Source organism: Sus scrofa, chromosome 10, assembly GCF_054392235.1.
Source record: "Sus scrofa isolate SSC_HxYL_T2T_F1_AM1 chromosome 10, Sscrofa_HxYL_maternal_Yorkshire_Landrace_v2.0, whole genome shotgun sequence".
Lineage (NCBI taxonomy): Eukaryota > Metazoa > Chordata > Mammalia > Artiodactyla > Suidae > Sus > Sus scrofa.
In genome coordinates, this window is record NC_139392.1 from 85,555,555 (window position 1) to 85,577,097 (window position 21,543).

A 21,543-nucleotide genomic window follows, 5' to 3' on the forward strand; every position below is an offset into this window, starting at 1 on the left:
TTGCTATCAGCTGTGGAAAAAAACTGATCAGTATCCCCCAGGGTGATAACCTCAGGCATTGTCTTTTCTTACTGGTGAGAAACCTGTACATTAACATGTAATTTCTCAGTATGTCGTATGGAATCAAATAGTACATAGTCAAGTCAAAAAAGAAATAATCCTTTGGTTCTTCTGTTAATTAATGCCCCAATATAACACTTAAGGTGCATGTCTTATATCAGAGTTTTGGTTGGTTTTCCTTAAAAGTCTTCTATCACAAAATATTTTCAGATAATACTAATTTGCAACTAAGTCTTCTTACTAGTTCCTTATTTTGATCATCAGTATTCTCAAAATGTTATTCTTGGAGTCCCCACTGTGGTGCAACGGCATCGGCGGGGTCTCAGGAGCACTGGGACACAGTTTTGATCCCTGGCCCAGCACAGTGGGTTAAGGATCTGGCATTGCCGCAGCTGTGGCTTAGGTCGCGACTGTGGCCTGGATCTGATCCCTGGCCTGGGAACTCCATATGCCTAGGGGAGGCCAAAAAGAAAAAAAATGTTATTCTTGATTTTAAAAATGGTCTTAATATGTTTGTCTTTGATTATTTATGTATGTATAGAAAGAGATTCTTAAACTTACGGCTCAAGCTTTCCCTTCTCAAGGTTAAAGTATGCTAAACTTCATGGCTTTCTAGAAGTGACTTCCTCGTTCCTTTGAGGCTGGAACAGTAGAACAGATATCAGCCTTTTCTTGGGAGGACCTGTTATGCATGGATGAACATTTAAAGTGCAGTTCTTCACTCTTAAGAGTGAGTTTTCATGTCTGATAAAGAAAATGCGTAGCCTTGGATGTCCAATTAAATCACAGAAAAGAGAGTTTCCATTGTGGCTCAGTGGTGATGAACCTGACTAGTATCCATGAGGACTCAGGTTCAATTCCTGGCCTCACTCAGTGGGTTAAAGATCCAGCATTGCCATGAGTTGTGGAGTAGGTTGCAGATATGGCTCGGGTCCCAAATTGCTGTGGCTGTGGCATAGGCTGGCATAGGCTCTGATTGGACCCCTAGCCTGGGAACTTTTCATATGCCACGACTATGGCCCTAAAAGAAAAAACAAATTAAAGAAAAAAGCAACACATTATTAAATGAAACAACATGCAAATGATATGTTGCCATTAAAAGTAAGGAGATGCAGTAAAATGCATTGTTTTGAATTCTCAAAGAGCAGTGAAAATCAGATGCCATTTAAGTAATGCGTTTCATTTATAAAAGCAGTCTAGTAAATTGAGGATCAGAGGAAAATTACAAGGAAAGGACTCTGTCACATGTCCATCAGAAAATAAAACACTGAAACCACCGTGCTATTCTAAACAATTGCTATCCACACAATAATTTCCCTCATGAATTCTTTCAGTCCTCTCCTTTATAAATTTATCTGCTTCTGAACCAAAAAGAGAAACCCTTGAAATAACAAGACTTAAAAATAACTGCTATGGTCACTACTTTATAGCAGAACTTTCAAACAAGTCTTAGAGGAAAGCGAAACACACCTGGAGATGAGACAACACGGCTGTGGTTAGTTTACTGCAGTAACAAGAGAATCACAATAGAGGAGCGTGAAGTTTGGGTTAGGGGGCAGTACTTCATTGTTTTATCAAGACTTTGTCAGTGTTTCTTTCACCAGAGGGAACAAACATAGTATGGCCGTGACAATCTCCAATCTATTAGGCACCATATACAATCCCTGAAACATTTATGTCAGTAGTACTTTATCTCTGTAAAATTAACCAGGAAGGCTGAGCTTTTTCATTTTGACAACTGTCTTATATAACTTACATCTTCAACTCATACAGATGTAAGAAGCTAATAAAAAATATGCCAAATAACTCTAGATTCTTTTAATATCACATTTGATCTAAAAGAAACTTTTTATCTTAAATCCTAAAAAAATTTATTTTTCTGAATTCGGTATATAATTTGGGGGTAGGCAAAAATAAAAAAAGCTATCACATCATATCATATCTCCTCTGAGACAGTTTCCCAATTTTAAAAATGAAAGTGTCTGGATGACTTTTGGGCTCTTAAAATTTTTTTAAAAATTCTTTTATTAGCTGAGGTTCTTGAATTTTTAAATTATATACACTGAACAATCGTTAAGCTTTTCCATTTTTTGACCTTTTTAGTAATCACAGGGCTTTATGTTTGAATTAGGCCCATAGCTTTCCCTTAGAGAAGGAGGATAGCACTGACGCTGTGTTCAAGTCAAAGCCTAAGGAGGAAGCCTCGCCCTCTTGGTTAAAGTGTCAGGAAACAGCCCAAAGGCAATCCAGCCCTCTCACCCAGCACCACCCTCCCCCTTCCCCCTCTGCACTTTCAAAGACACCTTAAGGCTGTAAAGAAGGAGTTTGAAAGGCACCGATCTGGAGTTTCCCCTTGTGGCACAGCAGAAACAAATCCGACTAGTAACCATGAGGTTACAGGTTCAGTCCCTGGCCTCGCTCAGTGGGTTAAGGATCCGACGTTGCCTTGAGCTGTGGTGTAGGTCGCAGACAAGGAACAGATCCCATGTTGCTGTGGCTGTGGTATAGGCCGGAGGCTGCAGCTCTTCGACCTCTAGCCTGGGAACCTCTGTATGCTGAGGGTGCAGACCTAAAAAGCAAAAAAGTCACTGATCTATGCAAAGCTAAGTATACAGAATGTGTCATGGCACAAAGTATAACTCTGTCCATTCCATGAATCTAAACAGATTTCTGTTTACATCGGTCTTAATTCAGTAATTTGCAAGCTCCTCAAAATTATTTGCTCTCTCTCATCCTCCCTGTCTTCCTTCTTTCTTTCCTGCTTTCCTTCCTTCCTTTTATTGAAGGCAATCATAAATATAATGCAATAATTCCATACCAGGAGTTGCCATCGTGGCGCAGCGGAAATTAATCTGACCAGGAGCCATGAGGTTGTGGGTTTGATCCTTGGCCTAGCTCAGTGGGTTAAGGATCCAGCATTGCCATGAGTTGTGGTGTAGATCACAGATGAGGCTCGGATCTGGTGTTGCTGTGGCTGTGGTGTAGGCCGGCAGCTACAGCTCCGATTCGACCCCTAGCCTGGGAACCTCCATATGCCGCAGGTGTGGCCCTAAAAAGACAAAAGACAAAAAAAAAGAGAGAGAGAGAATTCCATACCACATTGAAGCTAGAATTTCATTGTATTCTTTCTGGTCTTCTCGGGTAGGCGAATTGGACAGAGAAAAGTGTCTATTAGTTAGACATATAGACCCCATGCTGCTTTTCTACTCCTCTATCCATTCTGTGCTGTGAGAATAAACAGGTCCTCTCTGCAGTGTCTACAAGTCCAGGGTCCAAATATGAAACTGTCCTGCCCTGAACTCCTTTGGTAGAATCCTGACCAGATCTCTACCTAAAGTGACCTCATAAAACTTGGTGCAGAAATAGTAATATGCTGCTTACAAGGTACTTACACCATATTGATGAACGTGGGTGCAACCCGCATTCTCACAGAAACGACCTTGGATTCTTAACCTCCTGAGCTACAGTGGGAACTCTGTTGTATTTTCCTTAATTTTTATAAAGAAGGCCCCAAAAGTAAATCCTACTTTCTTTATTCTTATTAATTGTGAGCTCTCTTTCATCCTGGAAGACCTTCTTCCCCACAAAACCCAGTTTATGAGAAGAAATATTTTTTATTCAAGGTTGTAGCAAATAGATTTAGGTGTTGCAGTTATACAGATCTGGGTTATTGAACTTAATCTTATAACATACTGGGACTTTTTAAAAAAAGTATCTTCTTTAAAATAAGTCTAATAAAACCCAAAATATAAATTAACCTAATTATTTCCAATAGCCACCTAATTCTCCAAACACAGGTAGAAGTTGGTGTAATCCTAATTTGTCCCTTAAGTACAGAGGTATAAAACATTCTTTCCTCCCTGTAATTTGGAGAAGAATTTACTGAATAAGTTACAGAGCTTCTCAAACCTATGCCCAAAATGCCCAAATACCATTTATTGTGGACATGGCTGCCCTGCTGGTTAAAATTCTTGGGGAATGAGTAAAGAAAACAGGAAAATTGTCACTGGAAAATAAAGGGTTTCTTTCCTCAGTTAAACAAAGTGAGAAATCAGACTCTTTAAAAATTAAAGTTCCTAGAAAATATTTTTCCTAGAATATTATTTCTGAAAGCAGCATTAACCTATTTAATTTGGATTGTAATAAATATCTTCAGTTACACCTTAAAAGTACTAATGAAATAGTATGAGGCCAAGGTTGATCTACCAACACTAATAACCCCCCCACCCGGATTGACAAAAGAGATCTCATAAAGAGATCCCAAAGAGATCAGGCCCCAAGCTGAACTCGTTTTCGTCTCTTTCTATTTCTCTCTCCATTTAAAATTGTCCTTGGATAATAATGTCACTGTCCACTCGGGTTTCCAGATTAAAAAGTTTGAATTATTGAGTTCTAGCCTCACTAATGCCCAGAAAATTTGTTCTCCTAGTTATTAAGTCCTTGCAGTTTCATTTTAAAAATGTCTTTCAAATTGGCCTGTCCCATCCGCCACCACTGCTTTTGTGAATTGAATCGGAGCCTTCATCTTTTTCTCACCTAGATATCAATTGTCTCCAAATATTTTTCACTTGAGACTAATTTTCCCATATTCTATAAGACCTTCAATTGACTCTCATTTGGCATCTTCACAGCTTACTAGCTGTGAGAAGCTGGGAAAGTTATTCGATATCCTTCTGCTTTAATTTCCTCCTCAGTAAATGGGAAAAACAGTAACTAGCTTCCAAGGTGGTTATGAGAAGGTTATGAGAATCAAATGAGTTGCTGGGTTAGTAGGTAACAAAAAGTGACTGTCACATGGAAAGTGCTATTATTACTGCTCATCCAAAGAGGGATGTATTTTAAAAGTTTATGGAGTTTCATATAATTCAAAGGACAGGTAAGTATCAAACTTTCAGGAAGAACAAGTGTCAAAGTGCCTGGCAATAGGAATATGGGCTTTTCTGTTCCAAATTCAAAATACCCACTTATTGGTCCAGTTTAAATGAAATGCCTCCTTTTGGATTGAGCGGCCATACCTGTGAAGGAGAATCACCAAGAGGGCCATAGCCACCAGCAGCTCACGCTGTCATTATCAGAGAAGAGCAATCATAGGAAGCCATGCAGACATCTCACAAGTCATGACTTTTTAAAAAATGACTAAGGAAAATGAATTGCCATTAGTTGAAATGTTATAAAAAGAACATTTTAAAGTAATAGTGAAGGTTACTCTGAAGATTATATTGATTCCATGCACAATTTGATATTTAAAGTTGTTTAAAAGTCCATCCCCCAAATATCTATCATTGTAGAGTTCTAGACTTTCTAATACAAAGGCACCATTAGAGCCACAAAATGTAAAGAACTTGAATACTCAATATCATCCTTACTACAAGAAAAAAGCTGAAAAATTGGAAAATCGGTAACTTTTTTGTATCCTTAAAAGAACTGATGCCAGAATGAAAACTATGTTCCCAAATCTGGAGAGAATCCAGAGTCACAAAGAAGACATGCTTACCTGAAGAAGTCACTGGTACCAGAAAGTGGTAGGAAAACTTAAATAGTAACTTTGACGAATTGATGCAAGTTGAGAGTGAACTAGCTGGAAAGAAGACTCCTGAGGAAGAGTCTTGGGGGAGAGGTTTCCAGCCTCCATAGGTTTTTATCTCCAGAAACACCACCAGATTCTCATGGAGAAGAGCCAAGTAAAATGCCCTCGTGGATCTAACAGAGAAAGGGAAAAGTAAACATTTTGAAATTTTCCCAGAATGTTCTCTATGGGAAGACTTTTTACAGTCCCATCACTCTTGGAAGGGCACTTCCCCGACTCTAGACCCCTTTATGCTTCTAATCTTACCTAAGGGACTGAAAGGAAAGTTAAGAAACACTTTTGAGAGTCACAGCCCTGAGACACATGCCCAATCACAGACTGAGTTGTAATCATAAGATTATAGAGTTTTTACCACCATACCAATAGGCTACATTATGAAAACAGTGGATTACAGCTGAGATAGCTATATAATTCATGCTCTGTCTCAGGATGAGTTCTTAGGGAAACTGAATGACAACAGGGGAGACAAAAACAAGGACCACAGAGGAATTTGAAATCTCTGGCAGCTAAAGCTATAGCAAACAGTAAAAACTGGCACCCAACTCCCAGCCAGATTAACATAAAACTTCACACTAAATATTTATCTTAATTCCTAATACCTGATAAATTGCATCTGGATTTCAACCAAAACTACAAATTATGCCAAAAGGAAAAGAAAAACACAGTATGAAGAGATAACACCAAGAATCAAAAGCATACTCAGATACAACACAAATTTTGGAATTGTCAGACAGAGAATATAAGGTATCTATAATTAGTTTATTAAGGGCTTTAATAGAAAAATTAGATGACATGAAAGAACACATGAGTAATATAAACAGAGAGATGGAAACATTAGGAAAGTATGTTTTAAAGTGCTGCAAGTCAAAAATACTAGTATAGTCTTCAGGTTTCCAGCTCTATCTTAGAAGTTAGATAGAAACTTAGAAGTCATCACAACAAGAATGAGCCGAAAACCTGAAAATCAACAACTTTTTTTATAGCCATCAAAGAATTGAGGTCACAGGACAAACCACCTCAATGAAAACTGGAGCTACAGGAAGATACAAAGATGCATGGTTTACTCAGAGCAGAAATGCCCAGAAATCACTGATGGAGCTAACATCACTTTTTAATTAGAATAGTGTTTTTATTTTCTAGTATTGCTTTTTTTTTTTTTTTTTTGTCTTTTGTCTTTTGTCTTTTTTGTTGTTGTTGTTGTTGTTATTGTTGCTATTTCTTGGGCCGCTCCCACGGCATATGGAGGTTCCCAGGCTGGGGGTCCAATCGGAGCTGTAGCCACCGGCCTACGCCAGAGCCACAGCAACGCGGGATCCGAGCCGCGTCTGCAACCTACACCACAGCTCATGGCAACGCCGGATCGTTAACCCACTGAGCAAGGGCAGGGACCGAACCCGCAACCTCATGGTTCTTAGTCGGATTCGTTAACCACTGCGCCACGATGGGAACTCCTAGTATTGCTTTTTGATCTTAGGATTTCCATCCCTCTGCATACATTACCTGGTAGTATATCTTGTAAATTTTTTTGCCTTTCAACAGGAAATTGCAAGACATTTTCAAAGGTAAAATCAGTTTGAAGAGGCTAGAACAATCATCAGACCTGGACTCAGAGGCAGCAGGAGTGTTGGAATTACTGGACTGGCAAATTAAAGTAACTTTGTGAATGGCTCTAATGGAAAACAATATGCAAGAGCAGATTGATAATGTAAACAGAGAGATGGAACTTCTAAAATTAAAAAAATTCTAGGGGAGTTCCCGTCGTGGCGCAGTGGTTAACGAATCCGACTAGGAACCATGAGGTCGCGGGTTCGGTCCCTGCCCTTGCTCAGTGGGTTAACGATCCGGCGTTGCCGTGAGCTGTGGTGTAGGTTGCAGACGCGGCTCGGATCCCGTGTTGCTGTGGCTCTGGTGTAGGCCGGTGGCTACAGCTCCAACTCAACCCCTAGCCTGGGAACCTCCATATGCTGCGGAAGCAGCCCAAGAGATAGCAACAACAACAACAACAACAACAACAAAAAGACAAAAGACAAAAAAAAAAAAAAAATTCTAGGAAACAAAAATATTGTAACAGAAATGAAGGATGCCTTTGATGGGCATTAGACTGGAAATGGCTGAGTAATTTGAAGATGTATCAGTAGAAACTTTCCAAACTGAAAAGCAAAGACTGAAAACAAAAACAAAAACAAAAAACCCCACGTAAAACAAAATATCCAAAAACTATGGGACAATTACAAAAGGTGTAGCATAAATTTACTGGGGATACCAGAAGGAAAAGAAAGAACTAGAATAAATATTTTGAAGCAGTGATGATTGAGAATTTCTCAGGATTAATGTCAGATGTCAAACCAGATTCAGGAAGCTCAGAGATACCAAGAAAGATAAATGCCAAAAAATCTATACCTGGGCATATCATATTCACACTTCAGAGAATCAAATACAAAGAGAAAATCTTTAAAGAAACTAGCAGAAAAAAATACCTTAGCTATAGAGAGGCAAGATCAGAATTATACTTGACTTCTCTTCAGAAATTTTGTAGGAAGAAGATTGTAGAATTAAAATATTTAGGAGTTTCCACTCTGGTGCTGCGGGTTAATGATCTGGCATCTCTTTGGTGGCACAGTATCGATCCCTGGCCTAGCGTAGTTAGTTAAGCATCTGGCATTGTCACAGCTATAGCCTAAGTTTCAGCTGTGGCTCAGATTCCATCCCTGTCCCAGGAGCTTCCATATGCCATGGTTGCAGCTGATAAAGAAAAGAAAAATTAAAGTGTTGAGGAGTTCTCTTGTGGTGAAGTGGGTTAAAGATGCTGCATTGTCAATGCAGTGCCTAGGGTCACTGCTGTGGCACAGGTTCAGTCTCTGGCCTGGGAACTTCCACATGCCGCTGGTGCAGCTAAAAAATAAATACATAAATTTAAGTGTTGAAAGAAAAGAAATCCCAACAACCTAGAATTCTGTATCCACTGAAATGACCTTGTCAATCAAAAATTGAAGGAATTTGTTACCAGTAGAAATACCTTGCAAGAAATGTTAAAAGAAGTTCTTCAAAGGAGAGGAGTATCATATAGGTCAGAAGCTTGGAACTGCATCAGAAAGGAAAACTATGAGAGAAAGCATATGTCAAGATAAAATAAAAACTTTTATTTTTCTTATTTTTAATTGATTGAGCATAACAGTTTGTTCAGTACAATAAAGCAACAATGAATTCAATGATTATAGCTTATGAATAAGTGAAGTGAATGACAGCAAAGAAATAAGGGACAGAAGAGAAGAATTAGGAATACTTTTTTATAAGACATTCACATTGCCCCTGAATGGGATAGTGTTGTATGAAAGGGCACTGTGTTAGTTTAGATGCATATCACAAACTCTAGGCTAACAACTAAAAAAAGGCAAAGTAAGGAGCGTAATTGATATGCTAACAAAGTAGACAAAAATGGAACCATATATTATGCTCAATTAAAGCAACAGAGGCAGAAAAAAAGAATTAAGGGCAGTGAATAGAAAATAATATTTATATCATCATTGATATATTTAAATATCAATGGTTTAAATATACCATTAAAAAGAAAATGACTGCAAGAGTGGATGAAAAAATAAGACCCAAATGTATGCTGTATCCCCTAAGTCGATACATATAGGGTAAAAGTAAAGGGATGAATAAAGATATACCAGGCTAACACTAATAAAAAAAAAAAAAAACTGGAGCACCTGTATTATTTTCAAACAAAGCAGACTTCATATTAATAAAAATTATCAGAGATAAGATAGGCATTACATAATGATAAAAGAGGGCAATCCTCTAACAAAACATAGCAATTCTTAAAGTGTATACTCCTAAAAATAGAACATGAAAGTATGTGACACAAAAACTAAAAACCTCTAAGGGAAATGAGCACAGCCACTCTTATAGTTAAAGACTGATATCAGCATGCTTTTAGTAATAAAGAACAGTCTCAGCAGACAGAAAATCAGTAAAGACATATTTGAACCCAACAGCACCATTAATGAACTAGATTTAAGTCATATAGACTATTTTACTTGAGAATAGCAGAATAAACATTCTTCTTGAGGTCACATGGAATATCCACCAAGTTAAACCATGTTTTAGAACTTAAAGAGCACCTTCACATACTTGAGAAAAAAGAAATAATGCAATGTATGTTCTTAGACTAGAGTGGAATTAAACTAGAAGTTAATAACAGGAAGATAGGCAGAAAATCCTACATTCATGAATACTAAATAGCACACCACTAGATAACATATAGGTCAGGAAGTAATCTCAAGATATATTATCAACTTATTAATTTGTGGGATGCAGTGAAAGCAGTGCTTAAGGGGAAATTTGTAGCCTTGAAAGCATATTTTGGAAAAGGAGAAAGATCTAAAATCAGTGAACTAAGTTTTCACCTTAAGAAAGTAGAAAAAGAAGAGTAAATTAATGCAAAATTATCAGAGAAAAGAAATAATAAAAATTAACTCAGAAATCAATGAAATTGAAAGCAGAAAATTAATAGGGAAAATCAACAAAATAAAAGGCTAGTTCTTTGAAAAGATCAATAAGATTGGTAAATCTCTAGCAGGCTAACTGAGAAAAAAAAGACTTAAATTAGTAATATAAAAAACGAAATGCCATTACTACCAATTTATGGGCGTTCAAAGTATAGGAGAATATTATGAACAGCTTTATCCCCACAAATTTGATAACGTAGGTGAACTGGTTTAATTCATTGAAAAACAGTCTGGCAAAACCCACACATGAACAAATAGATGATATTATTAAGACTATATCTATTAAAGAAATTGAATCAATTTTAAAATTAGAAAGAAAAGGAAGCAAGGAATAAAAGAAAGAAAGCAAGAGAGAAAAAGAAAGGTAGAAAGAAGAGAGGAAGAAAGGAGGGAAGGAAGAGTGGGAGGGAAAGGAAAGGAATTGAAGAAAGAGAGAATGAAGGAAAGAAAGAAAAAAGAATGAACCAGGCTCAGATGGGTTCACTAGTAAATTCTATCACACATTTAAGGAAGAAAATATGCCAATTCTCTATAATCTCTTCCAGAAGACAGAAGCACAAAGACTACTTCATAATTTATTCTATTAGGTCAACATAATCCAAATAACAAAACTAGTATCAGATGCTTGACAAGAAAAGAAAACTATAGACCAGTAGCTCACACGAGCATAGAAGTAAAAATTCTCTACAAAAGTAGCTATAGCAAACCAAACCAAACCAATATTATATGAGTTAAACCCACAGTCGAGTAGAATTGACGTCAGATGTGTAAAACCACTTCACCATTTGAAAATTAATTACTGTAATTCAGCACATCAACAGACTAAAGAAGGAAAATCACATGATCATATCAAGATGCTGTAAAAGCATCTGATAAAATCTACTCCCATTCATGCTAGGAATAAAGGAGAATTTCCTTAAATTTATAAATAATATCTACAGAAAGTGTACAGGTAAAATATATATGTTAAAAAGGAGAAATACATAAAATCAATAACCTGGATACAAAATAAATACACAGAAATTGATTGCATTTCTGTATACTAACAATGAAAGATCAGAAAGAGGAATTACAGGAACAATCCCATTTACCATTTCATCAAAAAGAATAAAATACTCAGGAATGAACCTACCTAAAGAGGCAAAAGACCTGTACTCTGAAAACTATAAGACCCTGATGAAAGAAGTCAAAGATGACATAAACAGATGGAAAGATGTGCTCTTGGATTAGAAGAATCAATATTATTAAAATGACCATACTATCCAAGGCAATCTGCAGATTGAGTACAATCCCTTTCAGGTTACCAATGACATTCTTCACAGAACTGGAATAAAATAATTTAAAATTTGTATAGAAACTCAAAAGGCCTTGAATAGCCAAAGCAATCTTGAGGGGGGGGGAAAAAAAAAAAAAGAAAAGAAAAGAACTGGAGGAACCAGGCTTCCTGACTTCAGACTGTATTATAACGCTACAGTAATCAAATCAGTATGGTACTGGCACAAAAACAGAAATATAGATTGGTGCGACAGAATAGAAAGCCCAGAAATAAACCCAAGCACCTAACGTCAACTAATCTATGACAAAGGAGGCAAGAGCATACAGTGGGGGAAAGATGGTTTCTTCAATAAGTGGTGCTAGGAAAACTGGTCAGCTCCATGTAAAAGAATGAAATTAGAACACTAACACCATACAAAAAAATAAACTCCAAATGGATTAAAGATCTAAACGTAAGGCCAGATACTGTAAAACTCCTAGAGGAAACATAGGCAGAACAGAATACTCTTTGACATAAATTGCAGTGGTATCTTGTTTGATCCAATGCTTAGAATAACGAAAATAAAAACAAAAATAAACTGATCAGACCTAATTAACCTAAAAGCCTTAGCACCATAAAAGAAACCATAAATAAAACAAAAAGACAACCTGCAGAATGGGAGAAAATCTTTGCAAATGAAGTGACCAACAAGGAATCTCTAAAATGTACAAATATCTCATATAGCTTTATACTAAAAAAAAAAAAAAAAAAAAAACCCATAAAATGCAATAAAAAATGATCAGAAAAATCTAAATAGGCATTTCACCAAAGAAGACAGAAAACTTCCCAAAAGATATGAAAAGATGCTGAACATCATTAATTATTAGAGAAATGCAAGTCAAAACTACAATGAGGTATCACCTCACACCAGTCATAATGGCCTTCATCAAAAAGTCTAAGCAAATGCTGGAAAGGCTGTGAAGAAAGGGGAACCTTCCTACACTATTGGTAGGACTGTAAATTGGTGCAACCTCTGTGGAGGACAGCGTGGAGGTTCCTTAAAAAGCTAAATGTAGAACTACCATATGATCTAGCGATCCCACTCCTGGGCATCTATCTGGAGGAAACCATAATTTGAAAATATACATGCACCCCAATGTTCATTGCAGCACTATTTACAATAGCCAAGACATTGAAGCAATCTAAATCTCCATCAACAGAAGAATGGATAAAGATATGGTACATATATACAGGAAATATTCAACCATAAAAAAGAATGAAATAATGCCATTTGCAACAACACGGATGGACCTAATGATTATCAGGCTGAGTAAAGTAAGTCAGACAAAGACAAATATCCTATGATATCACTTATACATGGAATATAATAAAAAGATACAAAAGAAATTACTTATAAAAAAGGAACCAACTCACATATTTCAAAACCAGTCTCATGGTTACCATAGGTTAAACCATTGGGGAGACGGAAAAATTGGGAGGGTGGGAATAACATATACACACTACTGTATAAAATAGATTATTAATGAAAACCCACTGTATAGCACAGGAAAATCTACTCAATAGTTTGTAATAGCCTATATGGGAAAGAAGAATGGATATATTTATATGTATGACTGATTCACTTTGCTATACACCTGAAACTAGTACAACATTGTAAGTCAAATGTACTCCAATAAAATTAAATTTAAAAATGAAATTAAATGAAATCAATAGCCTAATTTTCACCTTGATACTATAAAAAGAGAAAATAAAAAGTAAGCAGCAGAATAAAAGGAATAATCAAAGCAAGCAGATATTAACGGGTTTGGAAATAGGAAAATGATCAATAAAATCAGTGAAACCTAAAGCTAGTTCTTTGAAAAGACCAGTTAAGGTGATCTAGTCAAGCCAGGAGAAAAAGAGAAGGCACAACTTGCCAATATTATAAATGAAAGAAAGGTCATGACCACTCATTTTGTGAACATTAAAAAGACTTGCACCTGGAGGGCATTATGCTAAGTAAGTCAGACAGCAACAGACAAATACTGTATATCACTTATTTGTGGAATTTAAAAAATACAACAAACTAATACAGACTCACAGATATAGAGAACAAACTAGTAGTTGCCAGTGAGGAGACAGATGGGGGCACTAAAGGTGTGGGGGATGGGGGATATAAACTCTTGGGTGAAGATCGACTCAAGGATGTGTTGTACAACACAGGGAATACAGCCAATGTTTTATAATAACTGTAAATGGAAAGAACCACTTGAAATTATATAAAATTTTAAAATAAAAATACAAACAGATTTAAGGAGAAAAAAGATAATAAAAGAACATCATGGGAGTTCCCGTCATGGCTCAGTGGTTAAACAAGTCCAAGGGAAGCATGGGGTTGTGGGTTTGATCCCTGGCCTTGCTCAGTGGGTTAAGGATCTGGTGTTGCCGTGAGCTGTGGTGTAGGTCGCAGATATGGCTCAGATCCCACGTTGCTGTGGCTCTGGCATAGGCCGGTGGCTACAGCTCTGATTAGATCCCTAGCCTGGGAACCTCCATATGCCATGGGTGTGCCCCTAGAAAAGACCAAAAAAAAAAAAAAAAAAAGATTATAAAAAACTCTCTGCCCATAAATTTGATAACCTAGATTTGAAAGATGTAGGTAATCTGAATCATCTTACATCTATAAAAGGAATAATAGTCATTCATTATAAAATTAATAACCTTCCAAAAAAGAAAGTTCTAAGCCCAGGTAAATTTTGTCAACTATTTAAAGAAAAAAATTACACTAATTTTCCACATTCCTTTCAAGAAAATAGAAACAGGGAATACTTCCTAACTTATTCTATGAGGTAAACATTACACTGATACCAAAACTCAGTAGAGGCTTTACAAAAAATTAAAACTTAGATCAGGATTTCTCACGAGGGATAGATTTAACAGTCCTTCACAAATCTTGTAGCAAACTGAATCCAACAATGCATAAAAAATAATAGATCACAACCAAGTGGGATTTATTCCAGGTTGGTATGGCTTGTTGGGCTTTAGAAAATGAATCAGTGTAATTCACCAAATCAACAGGCTAAGGAAAAAAATCATGTGATCACATCAATTGGTGCAGAAAAAGCTTTTGACAAAATCTATTATTCATGATATTTAAACTCTCAGTGAACTGGAAATAGAGAAGAATTTCCTCAACTTGGTAAAGAACATCTATAAGAACAAAAACTAATATATCTAATAGTGAGAAACTGCCTTCTTTTCCCCAAAGATCAAGAACAAAGCAAGGATTTTTTTTTTCTTTCAGAACATTTGTAAAATGATACTGCCACTTTAGAGGACAATTTGGCAATTTCTTACAAAGCTAGAGTTGTACCATACAATATAGCGATTGTATTCTTAGGTATTTTCTCATCATATTTGAAAATTATATTCACAGTAAAACTTCCTTGTGGCTCTGTATGGCAGCTTTTTTTCATAATTGCTAAAAATTGGAAGCAACCAGGATATTTTACAGTAGATAAGGAGATAAACTATATGGTACATCCATAAAATGAGGTATTTTTTAACCACTGTCAAGGGTTCAGTGAAGAATTTTAATAGGTAAAGGGATTATTTGGGTCAGTGAAACTATTCTGTATGATACTATAATTTTGAAACATGATTCTATGCATTTCTCAAAGCCAAAGAACTTTATTGCACAGAGAATGAACTTTAATGTATACAAATTTCAAAAAATTTAGATGGCCTAGGGAACCCCAGGATAAAATGCAGAATGTGATGAACAATCTAGCTGTTCTACAAATGTGTGAATCAGTCTCACTGAGGGAGGTGAGGCAGGAGAAGATGTGCTAACCTAAGTAACTGAAAATGAATGGAGACTGCAAGATCGAAAGCAAACGGACCTGCTCTTAGCACTACTGTAGTTGGTAAGTTGTTTGCCATGGTGGAACAGGATGGCAATTCTCATACTTATAACATGTACACTGGCTGTATAGTTAAGTAAAAGCCTGACAAGGACTTGGTATTTTTGATAGGCAGTCATCATCATTCTGCTAAATAGATAACGTAGGAGTTGTCAGAATTTTATGTATATTGCATTTTCATACCCCAATCCAATGTCTCATCAAAATGCCAGCCCATATAATTGCCTAAATTTAAAGTATCAAGTTGTTTATATTAATAGCCATTTTTCTCTTATACAGAATACAAACGCAAGGTAATCAATTTTTTGTATTTAAAATTCTCTTAAATGTGTATAATTCCAGCTTTGAATTTCTCTCAAATTTCAATAAATCTCTAACAGCTGGCACATCCCATGATTTCATTAAGAGTTTCTTCTTTTATTGAAGTAACTATTAAAATACCACTTTCCCAAGCAGCCATCTGGAATATGACATAGGAGATGACAGACTCCTCCCATGAAATCCAGAAGAAATAAGAAACTCAGTGTCCTCACAAAAGCTGTGCAAAGATTGTCTAGATCTTTACCTGCATTATGCATTGAATTACTGACAAAGATTAAAAAAAAGAAAAACCTATCTAAACACTTAATTTATAATAATAAACTTCTTGAGGACATTCAGGGTCCATGTCAGCACCATTCATGTTGTCTGCTTTACAGCAATCTTTCAAGGTAACTAACCCTACTTCAGAATTGCACATGACAAACCAGCATCCTGAAAGTAATCTATCCAAAATTACACAACCAATCTACCCAGGTTAGGGGTGGACGTCTGTCTGATTTCAAAGATATATTCTTTCTGTCACATGGCACTGCTTTACAAAGATAATTAATTTTTAAAATGTTCCCATTGTTTACTTTCTTTAAGAATCTTCTCATAGTACGTATGACTTTCTCTAAACTGTCTAATGAGTTTAGAGATCAGGGGAAATTATAACAATTTATAACTTGAAATTGCAGGGTTGTTTGGGTAGGCTCAGCTGCTGAAATGACCCAGAGTGAGATCGTTGGGGGCAGGAAAGGGCACATTTTCTTTCAGACTGATCTTGATCTTGGGCAGCTGGGGAGCATGTTGGTTCTAGCCAGGGGAAGTCTTGTATGGGATTTCAAGCAAAAACAGATTTTGTACATCAGTTAGTGAAGAGATAATGTCTTATTATTGAAAATATTTGAAGATGGAGACTCCCAAGCCCTTTGGAGAAATGATGACAAGAGGACCCGGGGCAGGAAGTGGGATGTGGCGGTACCTGAGCCAGAAGGGAGACCTTCCTGGAATGTGTGCATCGAGCACCAGTGCGCCACATGGTGTACTGCTTGTCTGGAGGAAAAGCACGTCTGCAGTTTGCACTGTGATGTGTTCACACACTTACTTTTCAGCAGACACCAATTTTACTTGAGAGTTAGAGTTAAGAAAATATGCAGATGCCTAACCCACTGGACCCTGCCATTTCCCTGTACTGCTCACCACCTGCCTTCATGATAAACACAGTGTAAACCTCAGGCAATAAGACGCTTCTCAGCCAATAGAAGATGGATATTTCTGAGGAAAAAAATCGTCAACTATATGAAACTAAATAAGGTATTCTTTGAGATTTTCTTGTTTTCTAAGTTTCTTGTATACTAAATCAACTTAGAGCAAAATTAGGAGATAAATCATGTTTTGTCTTGTGTGCATGAGAAGGAGTTTGGATTTTATCCTGTTGGCCTTAGGAAATACTCTTAGGTTTCAATAGAGGATTCATGTTGAAAAGATTTGATTTTTTTTTTTTTTTTAGAAAATCACTCTGAGGATCAGACAGATTGAAAAATCTCCTAAAATAAGTTGACTTAACTACTCCTCCCTCAGCCTGAAACTATTTCTGCATTCCAGAGGTTTCTGGAAGTGGTAGCTTCAATGGAATCACAAAAGGTACTCCCTACTCCTCCAAATTGTAATAGGACATTTTTTGTGTGTATGTGGGGAAGGATAAAATTCAACTACCAGCCTCCTGAAATACAAGCTTGTAGGAATAGCCCAAAATAAACTTAACCATAGTACATCATGGTACAGTGTCAGGGAAAAACAATTAAGTTTTGAAATAAAACTGTCCTGAAGAGAGAGGGAAGCTAGAGGTGGATCAGTCACAAAATCAGTTACCATCTTGTGGCTGAATCGGGAAGTTCCTCAGAATCCTGAAGAGGTCCTTGTGAGGAGTGGAGAATGGCGAAGGGTTGGTCTCATTCGGAGCTGAGCAGAGCTTTCCCACTGAGCTGAAAAAAGGAGACAGGAGATCAGGAAGTGAAGAATAGGTTAGAAAGCAGGTGCATGAATAATAGAAACAAAAAAATCAAGAGTAGGGAGTCATTTGTTCCCTGGTACTGGCGACAGGGCGTGGAGATAGCCTGGGAGCTAAGGGCATAGGGCTGCATTAGACGTAGTTAGCACCCCGTATTTCATGAATAGAAGACACTGTTATTCCCTGTGAAGCTGGCAAATGTCAAAAGGCAAAAGCAATACAAAAAGTGATTCAAGTTGTATTCCTAACATATGAAAAGAGTATTAGATTGTACTCTAATATGTGCCAAAATGCATGGATGCAAAACTGATTGTTATTGTTAATGTACTAATAATCTTAATAAATATGTAGGTAACACCATGCTAACGTGTGGGTTTTATATGTTTTGTAAACATATAAAACAAACAAGCTATATCAGTTGAAATCCATAATGTGTGGGAGGGAGTCTACAGCACTTCTTGTACTAAAAATACAGGAAACCATTGGGCATTTTAAATCGTGGGACACTATTTTAAGAGTAATTTCTGCTCATGTAAACATTTGTAATATGCTATGACTTTCTTCTGAACTCTTCACCATCTTGGGATATTGATACTGGTAGAAAAAAAATCTAACTGATTTTATCAAGATTTTGAATTGCATGTGTTTAAACATTTTTTCTTTTCTTTTTCTTTAAAAATTTTTTTTTCTAAAAAAATAAAGATTCACATTGTGAATTATGCAGCTTACTGACAGAGTCATCTATAATAAAACCAACAAGTGCTTCTCTAAACTCTTAATGAAATGAAACACTGAGATATTGAGATAAACAAGAAGCAAGGATTGGGACCACAGTGATATTAGGACAAAGGGGCGGTCTAAGAAAAAATAAATGTGTTTGGTAAAAACTGCAGTTACGTTAATCTGTAATGCAAGACAAACAGGTCAAAGGAGTGAATGTAGGCATAGTTTAAATGGTGAAAATGTTGAAGAAGATGGAAAGGGAATCTTGAATGGTTCACCTCTAGGCATTTTCTATAGACCAGATAGACTTAATAGTGATTCTGTTTTCATCTAAAGTATCTGAATAAAAAAATAGTGCACTAACATATAGAAGGAAGTAAAACTAGGCAATGGTGAGATAATTAGTATATCATTTAAGAAACTTAGAAAACCCTGTGGTTTTTTATTTTTAGCAAAAAGGCAATTATTTGCTTTTAATCATGTGTGTAAAAAGTAGCTATTGTTTCATTAGTAAACTCATAAAAAACACTGAACTGCCACCTAAATCTATAACGCAGCATGTAATTGAAGTGCTTCCCCACAGAATGGGTGGCGTAAGTGAGGGTTGCTGCTCCCGTGAGCACAGCTACCCTGTCTCCTATGGCTGGTGGAAAACACAGGTCTAGAATTTACTTTTACCTCTCTGTGATTATCTAAATTTTAGATAAGTAAGCACAGAAAATTAAAAGATAACCAATTGTTGACAGTGATTTTCTGTGTATCTTATGAGTGACTTTATTTTTGTCGTCTCAGTGTGTTTCCAAATAGTCAAAATGAATATATATTTATATATTCAAGCATACACACACACACAAACACACACACAATGGAAGAAACAATATATAAGAGGAAACACTGTAAATTGATAATATAAGAATCCAGTATCCGTTTCTAGTAGAGCAGCCAGAAATCATGTTGATCACATTCAGGAATCTCGTGGCTACAACATTCTCAGGTGCTGTGCTAGGACCCACGCCTCTTTTTAAAGTCAGGTCAGGATATCTATAGCTTATTAACCCTTTGACATACAAGTTATTAAAGGTTTTTTTTGGTTTGGTTTTTTTTTTTTTTTTTTTGCTGTTTAGGGCCGCACCTGCGGCATATGGAGATTCCCAGGCTAGGGGTCCAATCAGAGCTACAGCTCCTAGCCTATCCCACGGCCACAGCAACCCAAGATCCAAGCCACGTCTGTGACTTACACCACAGCTCATGGCAATGCCAGATCCTTAACCCTCTGAGTGAGGCCAGGGATGGAACCTGCAACATCATGGTTCCTAGTTGGATTCGTTTCCTCTGTGCCACAACAGGAACTCCTACATTTATTTTTAGAAGATTAAAAATTCACTGAGTCCTTTTATTTCTCTGATATATCAATATTCTCAAATTCCTTTATCTTTCTTTTGTAACCACATCATTTACATGACAATTTGAAATTACTTATTGCTTAGTAACTTGTCGTTTCAGGGAAACAAAATTCACTTAGAAATGTACTCAGGGTCAGATTTATAAGATAATTACCATATAATCAGGAAGTATGTTGTTCAGTTATGGTACAAGTTATAGATTGATATATTTCAGTATTTTTTCTTGCTCTTAACTTCATTTCTTCCCTTCACTTTTCTCGTGTTCCTCTACTTCTCATCTCTTCTTCATTTCCTTTTTCTATTTATTTGATGCCATATAATATGATAGGATAAAAATGTAAGATTACTTTTAAAATGGACAAAAAGGAAAATATAAGAGGAAATGATATTAACATTTAAGTTATGTTTTCTGTACATAACTAGTCATACTAGTTATAACTACAATAGCGTATTGGCTTGAAATAATGTAAAAAAATATAGGAAGATAGGAAATGGGCAAAAATTTGAAATATATGTTATATTAGTTCTAGAGATGTATAAGCCCAATAATCCTTTTGGAAACTTACCGAGAAAGAAAATCTAAAATAAGAAATTATTCATTCTAAAGAATGCATGGACAGATGCATGGGTCAGAACCCTTTGATTTGTCACAATAACAAAAGGAGATTAATTAGCTAAACAAACACGTCTTGAACTACATTGTCCATGTCAGGCTCTGATCTAGGCATTGGGGGTAGAGCAGTGAGCAGAAATAAACCCCTCTTCTCATTAATTGTACATTCTTTGGAAATATTGTAAATTTGATAGTGACACTATCTCAGTGAATCTCACGAATCCCAAACTTATTTATTGACCTTTACCCAAATTTGTCATCCCATACTACCTGGCACACAGTTGATGCTATATGAGTTGTTGTTAATGAAATACATGTCATAAAAATGGCCAAATGGAATTCCTGCGTTGGCCCAGCAGGCTTGCTAGCGTCTTGGGAGTGCTGGGTCGCAGGTTTGGTTCCAAGCCCAGAGCAGTGGGTTGAGGATCTGGCATTGCCATAGCTGCAGCTTAGGTTGGTCATGACTACAGCTCGGTTCTGATCTCTGACCTGGGAACTCCAAGCTGTGCAGTGGCCAAAAATAGGGGAAAAAAATGGGCAAGTAAGCCGTTTTATTTTTTCATTTCAGAACATTAGGTCTTCACCTCCTTTACTCAGAATCCTACACTATGAATTAAAAATAACTATATTCTTATATATATGCTGCATAGTTACGTCTGTAGGAGTTTGTGTTCATCTCAGTGACACAGTTTACAATAAGTTAAATACTGCTTTCAGCAGAACTGCACAGGATTAGAGAATTTGAAAGTAACTATTTTGTCTGTGGTTTCGTCTTGTTAAAAATGCCAAGTTTTGCTTGACTTCAATTCAAAACCATACATATTTTTCAAAATTTCACATGACATTTTTCTCAAATACTTCCCTCCTAATATGCCAATTCTTTTTCTTAGTTTCTTTACATAGTATAAATGACTATCCTTGAGAAATATAGCAATGTCCAAATCTAGAACACTTTACTCTTTTCTAAGGACCTGTGTTAGCATAAAGACAATTTTCTGTTCAGCTACATTAACGTATAACCTAAAGGTTTTAGCAGGAATTAATAGGCTTTTAAAAATTCACCCAGATTCTAAAATTTGGAAAAAAAAAAAAAAAAAAAGATTATATCCTTGCCTAAAACTCTTTCCTGGAATTTTGTGTTTGAATGATCCTTT

The 21,543-nt window shown here is 36.4% G+C and overlaps 1 protein-coding gene across 2 annotated transcripts in view; it reads right to left on the reverse strand.

Moving 5' to 3' along the window:
- Positions 1 to 21,543, reverse strand: part of LOC146399572 (uncharacterized) — a 617,271-nt gene that overhangs the window by 455,509 nt on the left and 140,219 nt on the right. The window contains exons 4-5 of one of the 2 annotated variants that reach the window (XR_014818092.1): positions 17,512 to 17,624; positions 5,555 to 5,760 (exon numbers count right to left, since the gene is read on the reverse strand). Coding sequence is in view for 1 of the 2 variants with exons in the window: in XM_084980513.1 (XP_084836639.1) it covers positions 17,512 to 17,624 (113 nt within the window). In the remaining variant the exon portion in view is untranslated. The remainder of the gene's footprint in view (positions 1 to 5,554; positions 5,761 to 17,511; positions 17,625 to 21,543) is intronic. The other variant, XM_084980513.1, reaches the window with a different exon arrangement.